At 43.3% G+C, this 17,273-nt stretch overlaps 1 protein-coding gene across 3 annotated transcripts in view; it reads right to left on the reverse strand.

The window, feature by feature from the left end:
• LRSAM1 (leucine rich repeat and sterile alpha motif containing 1) overlaps nucleotides 1-17,273 on the reverse strand; it is a 542,506-nt gene that overhangs the window by 213,375 nt on the left and 311,858 nt on the right. For all 3 annotated transcript variants that reach the window (XM_033960298.1, XM_033960299.1, XM_033960297.1), the window contains one exon: nucleotides 12,671-12,770. In XM_033960298.1, coding sequence (XP_033816189.1) covers nucleotides 12,671-12,770 — 100 coding nt within the window. The remainder of the gene's footprint in view (nucleotides 1-12,670; nucleotides 12,771-17,273) is intronic.

Consider the following 17,273-nt stretch of genomic DNA (forward strand, 5'->3'; position numbering starts at 1 on the left):
TCCTGGATCTGTACTCCAACCTAAGAATCCTGGCATCATTGGGGCTTCTTGGAGGAAGGATTGACATGAGATCCAGAGGTCTGCTGGTGTCTGGGATTGCTATAACATTGTCTGTACCCTTAGAAAAATTTCTGCGTGGAGGAGCTCATGTTACTTTGGTGTGACCAATGAGAGGGCTGAAAATTACTTCAACTCCATCCAGGGGGGGGGGGGGCAGTGAGACCTGTTGTGTGGCAGTGATTCAAGGCAACAGCCATGAGGTCATCAAGACACTTGCCAAAGGGCAGCCTGCTGAAGGTTGCTTTAGAAACAGAATAACTGGCCCAATGCCAGATCCAGAGCATCCTGGAAGCAGAAACCGCATATGCTGACTTTGTCCAGGACCCTAATAAAGTCATACAAGGCATCTGCCACATAATCCACCCCTTCCAACACCAGTTGGGTACAGGTGTCCTCCTCTGCCGATGCCACTCATCACAATCTTGTGTGACAGGCCCATGCAGCAAACGATGCTGCCGCCGCTGTCTTGATACCCCAAAAAAACCGCCTCAACTTGCTTCTGTAAAATCTTGCTCACCCTGCAATCCTGTGAATCCTTTAGCATCACTCCTTTGCTAGGGAGGGCAGTGCGCTTCGTAACCTCAGTCACAGCAGAGTCCATCTTCAGCTGGTCAAGGAGCTGCTGAAATTCTGGTGCCATGGGGTAAAGCTTAGACTAAGCTTTAGCCACCCTTAAAGAACTTTCAGGTGTCTCCCACTGCTATTTGACCAGAGCAGTAATGGCGGTGGAAAAAAGGAGTCTGAGCACTGAAGCGGCTCATGACTGTACACTGAGAAGTGGAAGGCTGAACTTCCAATTTCAGTTCTTTAATTGCATCTGTAATAAAATGGTGGACTAATACCGACTTAAACAGCCAACATACTGCCAGGGCCATCGCCCGAATCAGGCCCCACTGAGGTATCCTTTGTGATGGATTCAAAAATGGAATCAGAGTCATCCAGGATGGAAGCAGTGCTTTGAGATAAGAGGCATGGAATCCAAGTGTCAATTCAGGCAATCTGGGTCTGAAGGGACACTGGTACAGGGAGCGCTGATAGAGAAGACACTTGCTTGGAACTCTGCAACATACCTCCTATCTGTGAAGAGCGATCTGGGTCTGCAAAATAGGCTCTCCACATCACTTGGACAAATTCCGGCGAGAACCCATACACAGGGGTAATACTCGACCCCTGATGAATCCCCGAAGAGGCCTTTGTGGTATCATAGGTTCCATGTGATTACACTTAGCGCTATAGCCATACTCAGATGTCATGTGGGAATTTCTTCCCATTTCTTGGTCCCATATCAATTCCCCAGCTCTAGAAGACTTGGAGGAAGTAAAGCCTGAAGCTCCTGCTCCCTTCTTGAGCGTGCTGCGGCATATGGTACATGGACGCTCATCCGCTGGTAATTCAGCACAAATGTCACAAGAATGCATAAGATTACATTGTGAGGAGTCCATCCCTATCAATTTTTCTCAAAATCAAGGGGTTTTGAAACAGAAAAAAAGACTTAGGAAAAAAGATAGTATAAAATCCAAGATGGCCATTGCCAGAAAAATTGTGCCAAAAACGGCCTGTGGAGATGGACAATAGCCAAAGAAGAATTCTTTTAATTCCTCACGGCTAACATCTTAAGGGGACCATATAATCTGATGCAAGTGGGAAAACCAGAAGTAATTGAAATTGACACGTTTCTAACTACCCTCTGTTTTACAATACCAGATACTGAGGAAACACATGAAAAGAGACACCAATTAGATATAGTCACTTTTTCACACAAAGACATCCCAAAACCAAAGATCCAATATTGTAAAGGTAAGTTGGGGGAGGGTACGGGCACAAACAACCCACCCGACGAGCTAAGCTGCCAATACTTTTTTGAGACTGAGCTAAGTAAACACTATAATTCTGGGTCACATTACAATTCTGGGACTAGGGGGAGTACACATAGCAATTCTGGGTCTAGAGGGAGTACACACTGTAATTCTGGGTCCAGCGAGAGTGCACACATTGCAAACTGCACTAAAGGAGCTCAAGTAGCCCAAACGGGAATCCCCCCACAGGGTACACACATTACCGAGTCTGGGATAGGAGCACACTGTAGTTATGGGGAGTCCGGGACAGGTACACGCTGTAGCTCTGGGTCTAGGGAGTGTAAGAGACTTGCGAATAATGCTAATGGTGTCCTAGTTGCTAAAGAGGGAATGTCCCCACTGAGATGCAACAAACACACAACATGGAGGGCTATGTACGTCAACGCTCACAGTCTGGGAAACAAGATCCTAGAATTGGAAACAGAAATGAGGAATGCCGACCTGGATGTGATGGCGATATCGGAGACCTGGCTCACAGACTCCCACGGGTGGGACATGGTCATACCAGGTTACAACTTGCTTCGCCGGGACAGGGAGGGCCAAATGGGAGGTGGTGTAGCATAATATACTAAAGATGACATTAAGGTCACCAGAATCACAGATGTACAGTACACTGGGGAATCCCTTTGGGTAAATTTGGCCAGAGGGAAGGACAAATGCCTGTATCTTGGCGTAGTATACAGACTCCCAAGACATCAAGATGACCTAGATATGGAATTAATCGGAGATATAGAGAATATCACCTTGCGGGGGGGACACAGTATTGGTAGGTGACTTCAACATGCCTGATGTGGATTGGGTCACACTTTCCTCTGCTTCCGGCAGCAGCAGGAAGCTATTAAACTTCTTGAATGGAGCAAGACTCAGGCAACTGGTATTGGAACCAACAAGGGATCAAGCAATACTGGACCTGATACTTACCAATGGAGAAAGTGTCACAGAGGTCTCGGTGGGTGACACACTGGCCTCCAGTGACCACAATATGATATGGTTCAATCTCAGGAAAGGTTTTACGAAATCTGCCACGCTGACCAAGGTCCTCAAATTCAAGGACACAAACTTCCAAGACATGGGAGACTTCGTTCACCAGGCGCTACAAAGCCAAGCAGAAACCGACAGCGTGGAAGAAATGTGGTCAACTTTGAAAGCCACCATACAGGAAGCAACAAACCGCTATGTTAAATTAGTAAGCAAATGGAGTAGGAACAACAAGCCACAGTGGTTCTCTACGGAGATCTTGGACCTCATCAAAGAGAAGAAAAAAGCATTCATCTCTTACAAACACTCAGGGAAACAGGACTCTATAATATCTGGCCAAGTCAAAAGCCGTCAAAGCAGCAGTTAGGGAGGCCAAATTCCGCATGGAGGAGTCTCTAGCAAAGAACATCCAGAAAGGTGATAAATCTTTCTTCAGGTATATCAGTGACAGAAATAAGAACTCGGGCGGGATAGTACGTCTCAGAAAACCAGACAGAGACTATGTAGAGATGGACTTGGAAAAAGCCCAACTGTTAAATGAATACTTCTGCTTAGTCTTCACCCGCGAGGCGCCGGGAATCAGCCCTCAGCTATAGACAAGGGTTGAATCAGTTGACCCGTTTAGTAATTTCAAGTTTACACCCAGTAGCGTCTACTGTGAGCTGTCAAAAATCAAGGTTAACAAGGCAATGGGGCCTGACAACCTACACCCCAGGGTGCTCAGGGAGTTGTGTGATGTCTTGGCGGAACCGCTATCCACGCTCTTCAATCTCTCCCTTAGTACAGGTAACGTCCCGATGGACTGGAAGACGGCTAACGTCATTCCACTCCACAAGAAAGGCTCCAGGATGGAGATGGCAAACTACAGACCAGTGAGTCTAACATCAATAGTGAGCAAACTAATGGAAACTCTAATCAAACGCCAATTGGATAGGATCATGAACAAGGAGAATCTACAGGATCCCTGCCAACATGGATTTACTAAGGGGAGATCCTGCCAATCCAACCTGATCAGCTTCTTTGACTGGGTGACGAGGAAGCTGGATGTTAGGGAGTCCCTGGACATCGTTTACCTGGACTTCAGCAAAGCATTTGATAGCGTACCACACCGCAGGTTGCTGAGCAAGATGAGTTCTTTATGATTGGGCGACACATTGACCAAATGGATTGGGAACTGGCTTGGAGGTAGGCTTCAGAGGGTAGTGGTGAACGGCATCCCCTCCGAAATGTCGGAGGTGATAAGTGGAGTGCCACAGGGCTCTGTCCTGGGTCCGATCCTGTTCAACATCTATATAAGAGACTTGGCAGAAGGGCTCCGAGGTAAAATAACATTATTCGCCGATGATGCCAAACTAAGCAATGTAGTGGGCAAAAGCACAACAGACAAATTCAATGGCAGACGACATGATGCATGACCTACTTCTACTGGAGCGCTGGTCCAGGTCCTGGCAACTCAGTTTCAATGCCAAAAAATGCAAAGTCATGCACCTGGGAAGCCAATATCCATGCAGGACTTACACCCTAAATGGCGAGATCCTGACAAGAACTGAAGCAGAAAGAGACTTAGGGGTGATTGTCAGTGAAAACATGAAGACTGTAAATCAAATGGAGCAAGCTTCATCCAAAGCAAGGCAAATCATAGGTTGCATACGCAGGAGTTTCGTCAGCCGAAAACCTGAAGTCATTATGCCATTGTATAGATCCATGGTGAGACCACACCTGAAGTACTGTGTGCAATTCTGGAGGCCGCATTACCGTAAGGATATGCTAAGACTGGAATCAGTCCAGAGAATGGCCACCCGGATGGTCTCGGGACTCAAGGATCTCCCATACGAGGAGCGGTTAGGGAAGTTACAGCTCTACTCACTCGAAGAACGTAGAGAGAGGGGAGATATGATCGAGACATTCAAGTATCTCATGGGTCGCATCGAGGTAGAAGAAGATATCTTCTTTTTCAAGGGTCCCGCGGCAACAAGGGGGCATCCGTGGAAAATCAGGGGTGGGAAACTGCACGGTGACACTAGGAAGTTCTTCTTCACTGAAAGGGTGGTTGATCGCTGGATCAGTCTTCCACTTCAGGTCATTGAGGCCAGCAGCTTCCAAGATTTTAAGGCCAAATGGGATAGACATGTGGGATCTATTCGCAGAGATAGATAGGGAGGGTCATTGGGGTGGGCAGACTGGATGGGCCGTGGCCCTTATCTGCTGTCTATTTCTATGTTTCTATGAGCATGGGAGAAATGCATATGGTCAGATCATTATATTTGCAATTTTGATTTACGCTGGCATAAGAAACAATCTTTTGCAAAACACATAAGCAAAAACACAAAGAAGAAAACAGTTACCAGCAGAGGTATTATAAATCCAACTGAATTCTGTGCACATTATGAATTATATCCCAAAATTGAGGAAGAACAGGACTTCCCTACTAAATGGGGAAAGTTCAGCAAGGAAGTGTTAAACCAAATAGCACCAATTCAAACATACGAAAAGAAAGAGAGGGTATCAAAAGAGTGGTTCGATTCCGAACTACTAGTTTTTAAAGAGGAATTGAGAAAACTAGAAAGAACATGGCTTTAAAACAGATAAAGAGGAAGATAAAAGAAACTGGAAACAAAAAATGAAAAAAATACAAAGCTCTGATAAAAGAAAAGCGTTCTAAATACTAAGCACAGAAAATAGGAACATCTAAAATAAATAGCAGAGAACTGTTTAAACTGGTGAATAGGCTAACAGACCCAACACTGGTCCTGAAAAAGAATGAGCGCATACCATCGGTTGATACCCTTGCCAGCTACTTCAACAAAAAAATTCTAGACTTAAGAGCAACAATACCTACACCCACACTGATTTCGAATTCCAATTCAGACCACATGAAAGGGTGCCCAGAGTGGACATGCTCTGGGATCATTTTGAGCTCCCTAATTGGCATCAATTCCTCACTTTTTTTTAACAAATACACCAAATCAAACTGCTTGCTAGACGAATGCCCATCTAAGATCATGAAAGTTGCAGTACCTGAGTTTAAAAGGGATTTATTTAATTGGATAACAACCAATCTCATCAGAGGGACATATCATGAGGAAATGGGACACATCCTGATCACACCCATCCCTAAAGACCAGAAAAACTCAAACACTGAAGTCCAATTATAGGCCAATAGTGAGTATCCCCTTTATTCACCAAACTACTGGAAGGATTGGTCAGTTTGGAACTAGTGAATTACCTAGACCAGGGGTGTCAAAGTCCCTCCTCGAGGGCCGTAATCCAGTCGGGTTTTCAGGATTTCCCCAATAAATATGCATTGAAAGCAGTGCATGCACATAGATCTCATGCATATTCATTGGGGAAATCCTGAAAACCCGACTGGATTCCGGCCCTCGAGGACCGACTTTGACACCTGTGACCTAGACAAATTTAACGTTCTTAGTGAACACCAATCAGGATTCAGAAAAGGATTCAGCACAGAGACAGTTTTAGCTTCAATCCTCAACCACCTTTACGGTCTTTTTAGTAAAGGTACCAGTGCTCTGATCTTACAACTAGATTTTAGCAGTGCTTTTGATCTAGTTGATCATGAAATAATGCTGCATTGCCTAGACGCAATGGGGCTCTTGGGAAGAGTTTGGAACTGGTTTCAGGGTTTTTTTAACCAAAAGATCATATTGAGCGGTCTGCGATGGGAATTACTCCAGTTCTTGGAAAAATCCTTCGGGGGTACCTCAAGGTTCCCCACTATCACCCACCTTTATTTAATATCTACATTTCATCTTTAGGACATCTATTACAGAAGTTAAACCTAAATACTACATATATGTTGATGATATCTCTATTTTAATTCCTTTGAATAACGTGACCAATGAAATTTTAGAACACATTTCCCATATCATGACTGAAATTGAACAGTAGACTATCAATTTTAAATTGAAATTAAAATTAAACACAGAAAAGACAAAAATTTTCTTGGCAAGCCCAAAGGATAAAATTACCAGAACATCATTACAACTAAATGGTTATGATTACCAAATATCAAAAACCATAAAAATATTATGAGTCACATTAGATACCCACTTGACCATGATCGAACACATGAACTTGGTGGCAAAAAAAAAGTGCGTTTTTGCACTATGGAAATTAAAGACCATTAAAAAATATTTCAACCCTCTATCTTTTAGACTACTGGTTCAGTCATTGATTCTATCCACATTGGACTACTACAACATTATTTATGAGGGTATACCTAAAAAAACTGTAAGAAAATTAAGAATAGTGCAGAACACGGCCATCCGCTTAATATTCGGACTAAAGAAAAGCGAGCATATTAGTCCCTACTACAAACTGCTACACTGGTTGCCAATGGAGGTACAAATAATATTCAAGTTCTCTTGCTTTTGCTTTAAACTGGTGTGGGGAATGGCCCCTACCTATCTCTTACCATATTTCGAGATACACATCCCCACTAGGACAACCAGAAATGCCAGTCTTTTTGCCTATCCAAGGATCACTGATTGTAAATACAGGTCCTTTTTGGACAGAACTTTTAAGTTTCAAGCTAGTAAACAGCAGACCTGGCTAGGCAATTACATCAACAGAGCCAGGTTGACCTACGGCGCTTTTCAGAAAGAAATTAAGACAACACTGTTCAATAGATTTATCTCCTAATCAGATACCATTTTAAAACTATTAACACCATGCTGATAACTTTGAGAAATATGTGTAATTCGCTGACTGTTCAGTGACATCTTCGCTACTTGTATTCTGTAATTCGCTGATTGTCCAGCTCTCTTCACTGTAAACCGCCTAGAAGTCATAAGATTATGGCGGTATAGAAAAAATAAAGTTATTATTATTATTATTATTATTAAAAATAAAAAACTCAAAAATAGGGGTTTTAGAAGTGGAGACCTGAACTCTACCCTCAGAAATCCTCAGACTTCCGTCCCCCCCCTCCAATTTTCCCATGGGAAATAATGGCACTGTACTCACAGCTCTGTGCAGTGCCTGCCTGTCAGGTTTTTTTTTCTCTCTCTGAAGCTGAAGTGAGCATAAGAACATAAGAATAGCCTTACAGGGTCAGACCAATGGTCAATCAAGTCCAGTAGCCTGTTCTCATGGTGGCCAATCCAAGTCACTAGTACCTGGCTAAAACCCAAAGAGTAGCAATTTTCTATGCTACCGATCTAGGGCAAGCAGTGGTCTTCATCATGTCTTTCTCAGTACCAGACTAAGGACTTTTCCTCCAGGTTTGTCCAAATCTTTCTTAAAAACCAGCTACACTATCCACTCTTACCACAACCTCTAGCAATACGCTCCAGAGCTTAACTATTTTCTGAGTGAAAAAATATTTCCTCCTATTGGTTTTCTGCCTCAGAAACATCACCAACCAGTCCAGTCTTATAAATCTTCGGTCTGCCAGTTGGACCAACCCTGACCGAGACCTCCACCCCCATAGAACTTCAAAGTGCAATGGAGCAGGAAATATTCAGCTGGCACCCTGATACCCCGAGGATATCCTCAGTCTGTGCCTAAGCCTTTGAAGGTGTCAGAAGACAAGCTTGCTCCCAGGGGAATGGACCCCGAGCTCAGAAGTGGTACACAGCAGGCTGGCCCCATAGGTTCACCCAAAGGTTTGCCCTGTGAAGCTGTAGTCCGGCTCTGCAAGATCTATTTCCTTTCCCAGGCAAAAGATTCCCTATATTAGGGGTCTCAGGGCATTGAAGCCACCGAAAAAGTCGAACATTAATCAAAAAGCGAGGAAAAATAAGCAAAATAAAGCAGAGCAGATCAGAAACACCTCTGCATGGGTCGCTTGTAGAAGGAAAAAACTGAAGGGGGCACTATATGCCTGGAAATGTGGGAGGTGCTAAAACCTATGATTGTCACTTCTGCAAGACCCAGTTTGCGGGTTTGGATTGAACACCTATCGTATGGAATCTGGAGTGGATGTAACAGAATTCCTCTTATTGACTTACAAGTGTATTCACTCTGCTGCCCCTCTCTTATCTCTCTTAATACTCCACCCTGGGAACTCTGTTGATGGGGTAAGCCTCTCGTCTGTACCCTTCTCCTTTACTGCCAGCTCCTGACTCCGCCCCTTCTACTTTGCTGTGCCATATGCCTGAAACAAATTGCCTGACTTATTATTAGAGAATGACACAGGGAAAAATTTTTCCCCGTCCTCATTTTCCTGTCCCATCAAGTTCTTTTCCTGTCCCTGCCCTATTCTTGGAATCTCTGTCCTCATCTGCACAAGCCTCAAAAACTTTAAAAATCAGTGGAGGGGCATAATCGAAAGGGACGTCTAAGTCCGTTTGCATCTAAGTCGCAGATCGTCCAAACTGAAAAACAGCCTGGGACACATTTTCGAAAAATACTTTTTGTTTCGAAAATCGTCTAATTATACATCCTGCCAATCTGATCGTCCAAGCCGCATTTATACCACATTTCTGTCCAACTTTTCGTCCAAGTCAAAAATGCCTAGAATAAGCCCTGTTGGACGTGGGAGGGGTCTGCAAAGTGATGGACTGAACACCCAGACATGCTACCTAAATAGTGGGGTACCTTACAGGACACTGCTGTGAACTTCACAAAAAAGGTGCCATGTCTTCTCCTCACTACAGCTCCCTTATAGGTCATGGTGAGCCCCCCAAACCACCTCCAGAATCACCTAGACCTACTTATCTACCACCTCAATAGCCCTTATGGGCTGCAAGAGCCACTTATATGCCAGTACAAAATAGTTTTGGGGGTGTATAGGGGAGTGCACATGTTTAAGTATCAATGCAGTGATTACAGGGGCTTATGTACATGGGTCCTCCTCTCCATGGGTCCCTAACCCACTTCCAAGACGGCTTAAGCTGTCTCTGTGCTGGATGACTAGGCTTTCCTTTCTCAGAGAGGTTCTAGCGAGTCCTATTAAAGACTTGTTCAACAAATCTCTGGAGATGGGAGTGATTCCTGGGGATTGGAGGAGAGCGGATGTGGTCCCTATTCATAAAAGTGGTCACAGGGATGAAACAGGAAAACTACAGGCCAGTGAGCCTCACTTCAGTTGTTGGAAAAATAATGGAAGTGTTGCTGAAAGAAAGGATAGTGTACTTCCTTGAATCTAATGGGTTACAGGATCCAAGGCAACATGGCTTTACAAAAGGTAAATCGTGCCAAATGAGCCTGATTGAATTTTTTGATTGGGTGACCAGAGCTGGATCGAGGACATATGCTAGATGTAATTTACTTAGATTTCAGCAAAGCCTTTAATACAGTTCCTCATAGGAGGCTGTTGAACAAACTTGAAGGGCTAAAGTTAGAACCCAAAATGGTGAACTGGGTTAGAAACTGGCTGTCGGACAGACGCCAGAGGGTGGTGGTTAATGGAAGTCGCTCGGAGGAAGGAAAGGTGAGTAGTGGAATCCCTCGGGGTTCAGTGATGGGGCCAATCCTGTTCAATATGTTTGTGAGTGATATTGCTGAAGGGTTAGAAGGAAAAGTGTGCCTTTTTGCAGATGATACCAAGATTTGTAACAGAGTAGACACCGAAGAGGGAGTGGAAAATATGAAAAAGGATTTGCAAAAGTTAGAGGAATGGTCTAATGCCTAGCAACTAAAATTCAATGCAAAGAAATGCAGAGTAATGCATTTGGTGATTAATAATCGGAAGGAACCGTATATGCTGGGAGGAGAGAAGCTGATATGCCACGGATGGAGAGAGGGACCTTGGGGTGATAGTATCCGAAGATCTACAGGTGAAAAAACAGTGTGATAAGGCAATGGCTGTTGCCAGAAGGATGCTGGGCTGTATAAAAAGAGGCGTAGCCAGTAGAAGGTGTTGATGCCACTTGGAGTATTGTGTTCAGTTTTGGAGACCGTATCTGGTGAAGGATGTAAGAAGACTTGAAGCGGTCCAGAGGAGGGCGACGAAAATGATGGGAGGCTTGCGCAAGAAGACGTATGAGGAGAGACTGGAAGCCCTGAATATGTATACACTAGAGGAAAGGAGAGACAGGGGAGATATGATTCAGACGTTCAAATACTTGAAGGGTATTAACGTAGAACAAAATCTTTTCCAGAGAAAGGAAAATGGTAAAACCAGAGGACATAATTTGAGGTTGAAGGGTGGTAGATTCAAAGGCAATGTTAGGAAATTCTACTTTACGGAGAGAGTGGTGGATGCCTGGAATGCGCTCCCGAGAGAGATGGTGGACAGTAAAACTGTGACTGAGTTCAAAGAAGCGTGGGATGAACACAGAGGATCTAGAATCAGAAAATAATATTAAAAATTGAACTAAGGCCAGTACTGTGCAGACTTGACGGTCTGTGTCTGTATATGGTCGTTTGGTGGAGGATGGGCTGGGGTGGGCTTCAATGGCTAGGAGGGTGTAGATGGGCTGGAGTAGGTTTTAAGGGAGATTTCAGCAGTAGGAACCCAAGCACAGTACCGGGTAGAGCTTTGGATTCTTGCCCAGAAATAGCTAAGAAAAAAAAATTAAAAAAATGTAAATTGAATCAGGTTGGGCAGACTGGATGGACCATTTGGGTCGTTATCTGCCGTCATCTTCTATGTTACTATGTTTCCTATACAAACTACTAGGGAGAAAACAAATGTTATTCTGTGATGAATTAGCTTTATTAACAATTAAATCACAGCTCTATTTCAAGTCAAACGACTGTTTGAAAATGAAGTGTTCTAACCAAATGTTCAATAATTCAGTGTTCATACCTGCCGGGGGGAAAGTTGGGACCTTCTATAACTTCCTATTCTTCTCCTGCCACAATAGATCAATTGGCAGGAGCGAAAAAAGTTGGTAGCCCCAGTGGTATTGAAATACTGTGCAAACTAGTGCAAGTTTGTGCAAATAGTGCAATAAAGTGCTGAAATGCGTGCTAGTTCAATGCCTGGCCCCCTGACTCGAGTTTCGTACTCTTCATCAGGAGAGGACTCTGTTAAAAACAAAACTTTAATTAAAATCCTTATTTAAAACCATTATATTAACTAGTACCTGAATCATTGTTGATCTAACCTGATATTCATACATTCATGTGATAACCAATCAATTTTACCCGCCCCACTCCCGCAGAAACACCCCGTTTAGCTTTGGTCGTTCAGCGGCACTATGAAGGCCTAGGTCGTTTAGAAATACGACCAAAACCCATTTTTATTATTGGCACTTTGACGTTTTTGGAAAATGTTCATCTAAGTGCCGACTTAGGCCGGTTTTTGGACGTTTTTTTCTTTCGATTATGAGCTCCTTAGTGTTCAAGGCTTGTGCGCTTAAGGCAGAGCTTACAGAAATGGGGCATGGGTGGGGAAAAATTTGTCCCTGTGCCATTCTCTACTTGGTATCTCAGGCTCTGTGTCTTCCAGTATTCAAATCTATGCTAAAAGCCCACTCTTTTGAAGCTAGGTTTAAGTCCTAACCCCAACCCACTTGCAAAGCACCCATATCTGTCTGTCATTACTTTTATAGTCCCCTACTTTGTCTACCTTGTCATTCCCTTTGTGTGTATAGATTCCCCCTTTTCATCCTGTTTGTTTGTCACAATTAGATTGTAAGCTCTTTTGAGCAGGAACTGTCTCTTCCGTGTTTAATGTACAGAACTGAGTGCATTTGGTAGTGCTACAGAAATAATAAATAGTAGCAGTAGTACTATTTATATATCTATATACTACATATAAATATACTGTATAAGAATGGCAGTGTTTGCCTGCAAAATCTTTTTTGGTTTTGAAAATGAGCTGCTACTTCTAAAGTGTTTACAGTCTATTAGAAATATGGTACCTGGAGCGAGCCTGATTGACCATTTCCTGTTGGCGAGATTCATAGGCCATCTGAATGAGATTATTCTTGTAACTCTCCTCCAGCATTTGCTGCATAGCAGCTGGAAAGCAGAAAAAATTAAACATCAAATACAAATAACCATTTCTAAACCCTGAAAGCTATTTAGGGGTGATTTTATCATTCTTTTGCATGTAATGTCTTTCTACATATGTAGAAGTGCTTTCATAAAACTACACCAAGGGTTGTATACTTAAAAGCACACTTTGACTTTTCTTAATAAAGTCCATTTAAAAAATAAAGAACATCGTCACACCACAGTGTTTTTTTTTGTTTCATATGACCCACATGTGACATATTCAGTCAGAAGTAGCATGTTAGCATAGTTTATGCATGTTTATGAAATACCAGCTCCTGAGCAGGCATAAATACCCATGGCTTCATTCTAGGTACAATATCTGCCACTTTGCCCCCAAATCTATGTATTTATAAATAGGCAAAAAATAGGCACTTACTTGGCTTTTATACATTGTGACCAGTCAGGCTCTGTGCCTGCCTTGGTCCCTGTGATTTCACTAGTGTCCACCGGGGGAGCCAGAGAGAAGCCCAGGTGAGAACAGGCTCAGTCAGAGCAGGGCATGGCTCCTCCCATGAAAAGCCAGTAGTTTGCACTTGGCAGGAGAGGTGAGAAGGAAGATACGGGTCTCTTCCCAAGTAGGGTATTTCTGGCAAGCTATGGTAATGCCTTAGACCTGGATGTGGAAGAAGCTGGGTCCACACCACTATTTGCAGCACAGGCCAGAGTGTGTTGTGAAGTTACAAGGAGAGTTGGCTCCTGAAGGTTTGTGTACAGCACCAGAGCAGAGAACTGTGAGGTTTTTTTGTTTGCTATTCTGGCTGAGGTTGTTTATTTTTTCAGACAATTTCACTGACTTCCTGAACTTTGGGGTTGTTTGTCTATTTTGTACTCTGCACATTTAGTTAAGAAGCTGAGAGTGCCTCTTAATGGGGAGAATGGGCCTTCTCTATTCCTGAGCTTGATTGCACAGTTATCAGTTTTTATTCTTGTGGTTAATATAATTTCTGGTAAGTTAGCTTGACCTGAAGATGTGTTAATTTCCTTTTCATGACCTAAGCCTTTTTCTCGGAAAGTCCAATGTTGCCATTGTCATTGCCATTGTGTACCAGCTTCTAGTGCAAAGATGAACTTCTCACAGAAAAAGCTTATACTGGCAGAGAGAGAAATATGATTTTCTAATAGTTTGTTTCAATTTGAGGGTTTACAGGGATCTATCTTCACCTCCAGTTTCATGGAGGTCTTAGGATCTTCACCTGTGCACCTGCACAGGTCTTTTCTCCTTCTTTTTTCTTTAATTCTTCCTCAGTCTTGCTGAAAGAGATTGAATCTGGGTAGCCCAAAGGAAGTTAATGTCTCCATTTTGCTCCGAGCTGCATGCAAAAAAGCTGCATGCACCTCTTTTCCCAGAGCGGGAGAGAAACGCTGCATATTCAGTTTGTTGACTTTATTCCACTGACATGCCTTGTGCTGTGAGGACAAGCGGGAGTTATCGGCAGGAGCAAGGCACTGTTAGTGTCCTGTGCAAGCAGGGGTAGCAGACTGAGGCGAATATAGCTGGTTCCTGCGGAGTGAGAGTGTCCTGCATAGCACTTAACCACACACACACACACACACATACAAAAAAACCCAAAACCCATTCAACTTAAAATCCAACCCAGTTAATGTGGCTGGGACCACCACATTGCATTGTACTGTATTGACTTGCATGTTCTGCCTCCTGGGGCAGATTGGACTTGATTGACCGATCTTAGCAATGGGCTGTTGATTTGTTTTGCCAGACAAGTACTTTTGGTTTGGGGGGCTTGGGGCGCTGCGGGGAGGGGGAGGGGTAGTGTCTGGGGGAGATCGCATGTTACGAAGTTTCTGTGGCAGGGGGATTCATACTGGTGCTTGGATGTTCATTCAGGGATGGGAAAGGCGGGTGGGGGAGGGCAGGGGTGTGAATGGATGGAGGGATGGGATGGATGAGAAGTGGACTCTTCTGGTGGTATGCTAGGGGGATACTGTGAGGGCATTTAGCCAAGCTGGGGAGCCTAGGGGGGGCTCTGTGCCAGCAAATTTACTTCCAAAGCTGCTCAACGCGATGTGTGTATTGCTTGGGGTATGGCTAACTTACATGTGATTACTCTTAATATTGATGGCCTCCAATCTCCAATAAAGCGAAGTAAGGTCCTGACTACTCTTAAAAAAGCCAGTACTGACATAGCTTATATCCAAGAAACCCATTTATCACAGGTTGAACATGGGAAATTGAAAAGGCAATGGGTGGGAGAGGTCTATTCATCATCCTTTGGGGGGAAAACATAAAGGGGTATCCATTCTAGTTCATAAATGGCTACCTTTTCAGATACATAAACAGATACAAGATACAGAGGGCTGGTTTATTATTGCTCTGGGGGAACTTGGGGGGGAAAAAAACATCTATGCCCCTAATGTGTATTGTCATAAATTTTTCTCTGCAGTTCTGTCGCATCTCTCTGGGTACCCTGACTACAAGATAGTATTGGGAGGAGATTTTATATCAGATCCCTCTGTGGACTGCAAACCTCTCAGGAAAAGGGCAAGAGATCATGATAACAGGGAGGTTAATTTTCTCACTCACCAACTAGCATGATTAGATGTCTGGAGGATGCTACACCCGGACAAGAGAGAATCTACTTTTTTATCCCACGCCAGTAGGAACCCGTAGGAGTAGGCCATTCGTTTGCAGCTTCTTTGACAACCAATAGCATACCTTTCTGATGTCGTCATCCATTAAATATTTATTGCTGATGCCTACATAATGTTCTAATGCTCTCGACCCACGCAGCCATTTTTGAACAGAATGTTTAAGCTGACACTAAGGTAATTCTGGTATCTGGTTTGTTAGCATTTTCTAGTTTTGACCGGTTGAGGTTTATTTTATCCTTACTACAACTTGCCACATCTGATAACGGTCATACTGAGTTTTTCTGTGAGTAGAGTCAATTGAACACTCAGGGACGAGTAGTTCTTTATTGAATGTCTAGGTTCATGTGCACTGTCAGTATTAACATACCATTTTTTGTTTTGTTTTCCAAAAGTTTATTGAAGAAATGCAAAAATATACACACCAATGAACAATGCAACCAACAGCCCATACAATCACATCTCCCCACCCTGCCAAAAGTCATACTGGGATTCTTCAGTACGAGATAAAACAGTCCAAATGAAGACAATTTCCCATCCGCTCCCCCTCCCATCCCCCAACCCCCCACCCCATGTGTGTGCAGAAAGCTAACTAGAAACCACAAAAGTAGCTGGTTGAGACCACTAGGAAACCGACGACCACTTAATATAAGGATCCCAAACCTTCAAAAACCGAGAGAGGCGATTATGCAGGAGCGCAGTCAATTTAGACATACGAAAAAAGTATTAACATACCATTATTAATGGTAGCTGCATTTTGTAACATAAAGTTTACTTAGAGGGTTGTGCATTCAATATTACATAACATAACATAAACATAACATAAAAGCTCACTTGTATACCTCAAATACTGTTAAGTTCTATGCAGTTCAAAGAGATTAACAATAAAAATGAATTAACAATTTTTTAAGCTCCAGCAAGATGGAACGACCAATATCTAACTTCCAAAAGATTCTGTAAAGAGATGCGTCTTTAGAGCACGCCGAAACTGTTGATACGAATTTGAAAATGTAAATATGCGAGTCAGATCCCTAATCCATGAAGCTGCATAAAAGGACCATAAACACTCCTGGAATTTCTTATATTTACATCCCTTTGCAGAAGGAAACAAGAATAATGAATGAGATTTCCTAGAATGTTTGGAGTTTGTAATAATCAAAGATTCCAACAGATACTCTGGGAATAGACCTGTTAATGCCTTAAAACAAAAACAGCCAAACAAAAATTTAATCTGTGCTTCAACCAGAAGCCAATGCAGTTGATGATAGAAATAAGTGACATGATCATACTTCTTCAAATCAAAAATTAAACTAACCGTTGCTTTCTATATTATGCATAATCTTTAAAGATTTTTTTGAGTTCCAGCAAGATGAACGATGTTACAATAATCAAGCTAAGGATTAAGGACCAATGATTGAACTAATATTAGAGTTGTATACAGTAGTGTTCTTGTCCGCAGACCATTGCCGGTCCACAGAAAATTCCTGCTGGTCTGCGCAGGGCCGACAAGATTGGTGCACAAAATTCCTGCCGATCTCTGCAGGGCCGGCAAGAGCATCCAACAGCAGCTTCTTACCCTTCCCTCTGCTCCCCTCCCAGCAGCAGCGATTCACTTAGGCATCCTTGAGGCTTTTGCTGCTTTGTGGCCTGCCTCTGATGATGCAACTTCCTCTTTCCTCAGAAGCGATGCAACCCCTCAAAGGACCCAAGGCTGCCTATGTGAATCGCTGCTGCAGGCAAGTACTGAGAGCTGCTGGAAAGGGAACGGAGGGAAGAGGAGGAAGCCATTGTTGGATGCTGGGAAGCTGCTGGATAAAAGGAGGGCTGCTACTAGACCTGGAGGGAGGGAGAAGGAGAGAT

Source organism: Geotrypetes seraphini, chromosome 10, assembly GCF_902459505.1.
Source record: "Geotrypetes seraphini chromosome 10, aGeoSer1.1, whole genome shotgun sequence".
NCBI lineage: Eukaryota > Metazoa > Chordata > Amphibia > Gymnophiona > Dermophiidae > Geotrypetes > Geotrypetes seraphini.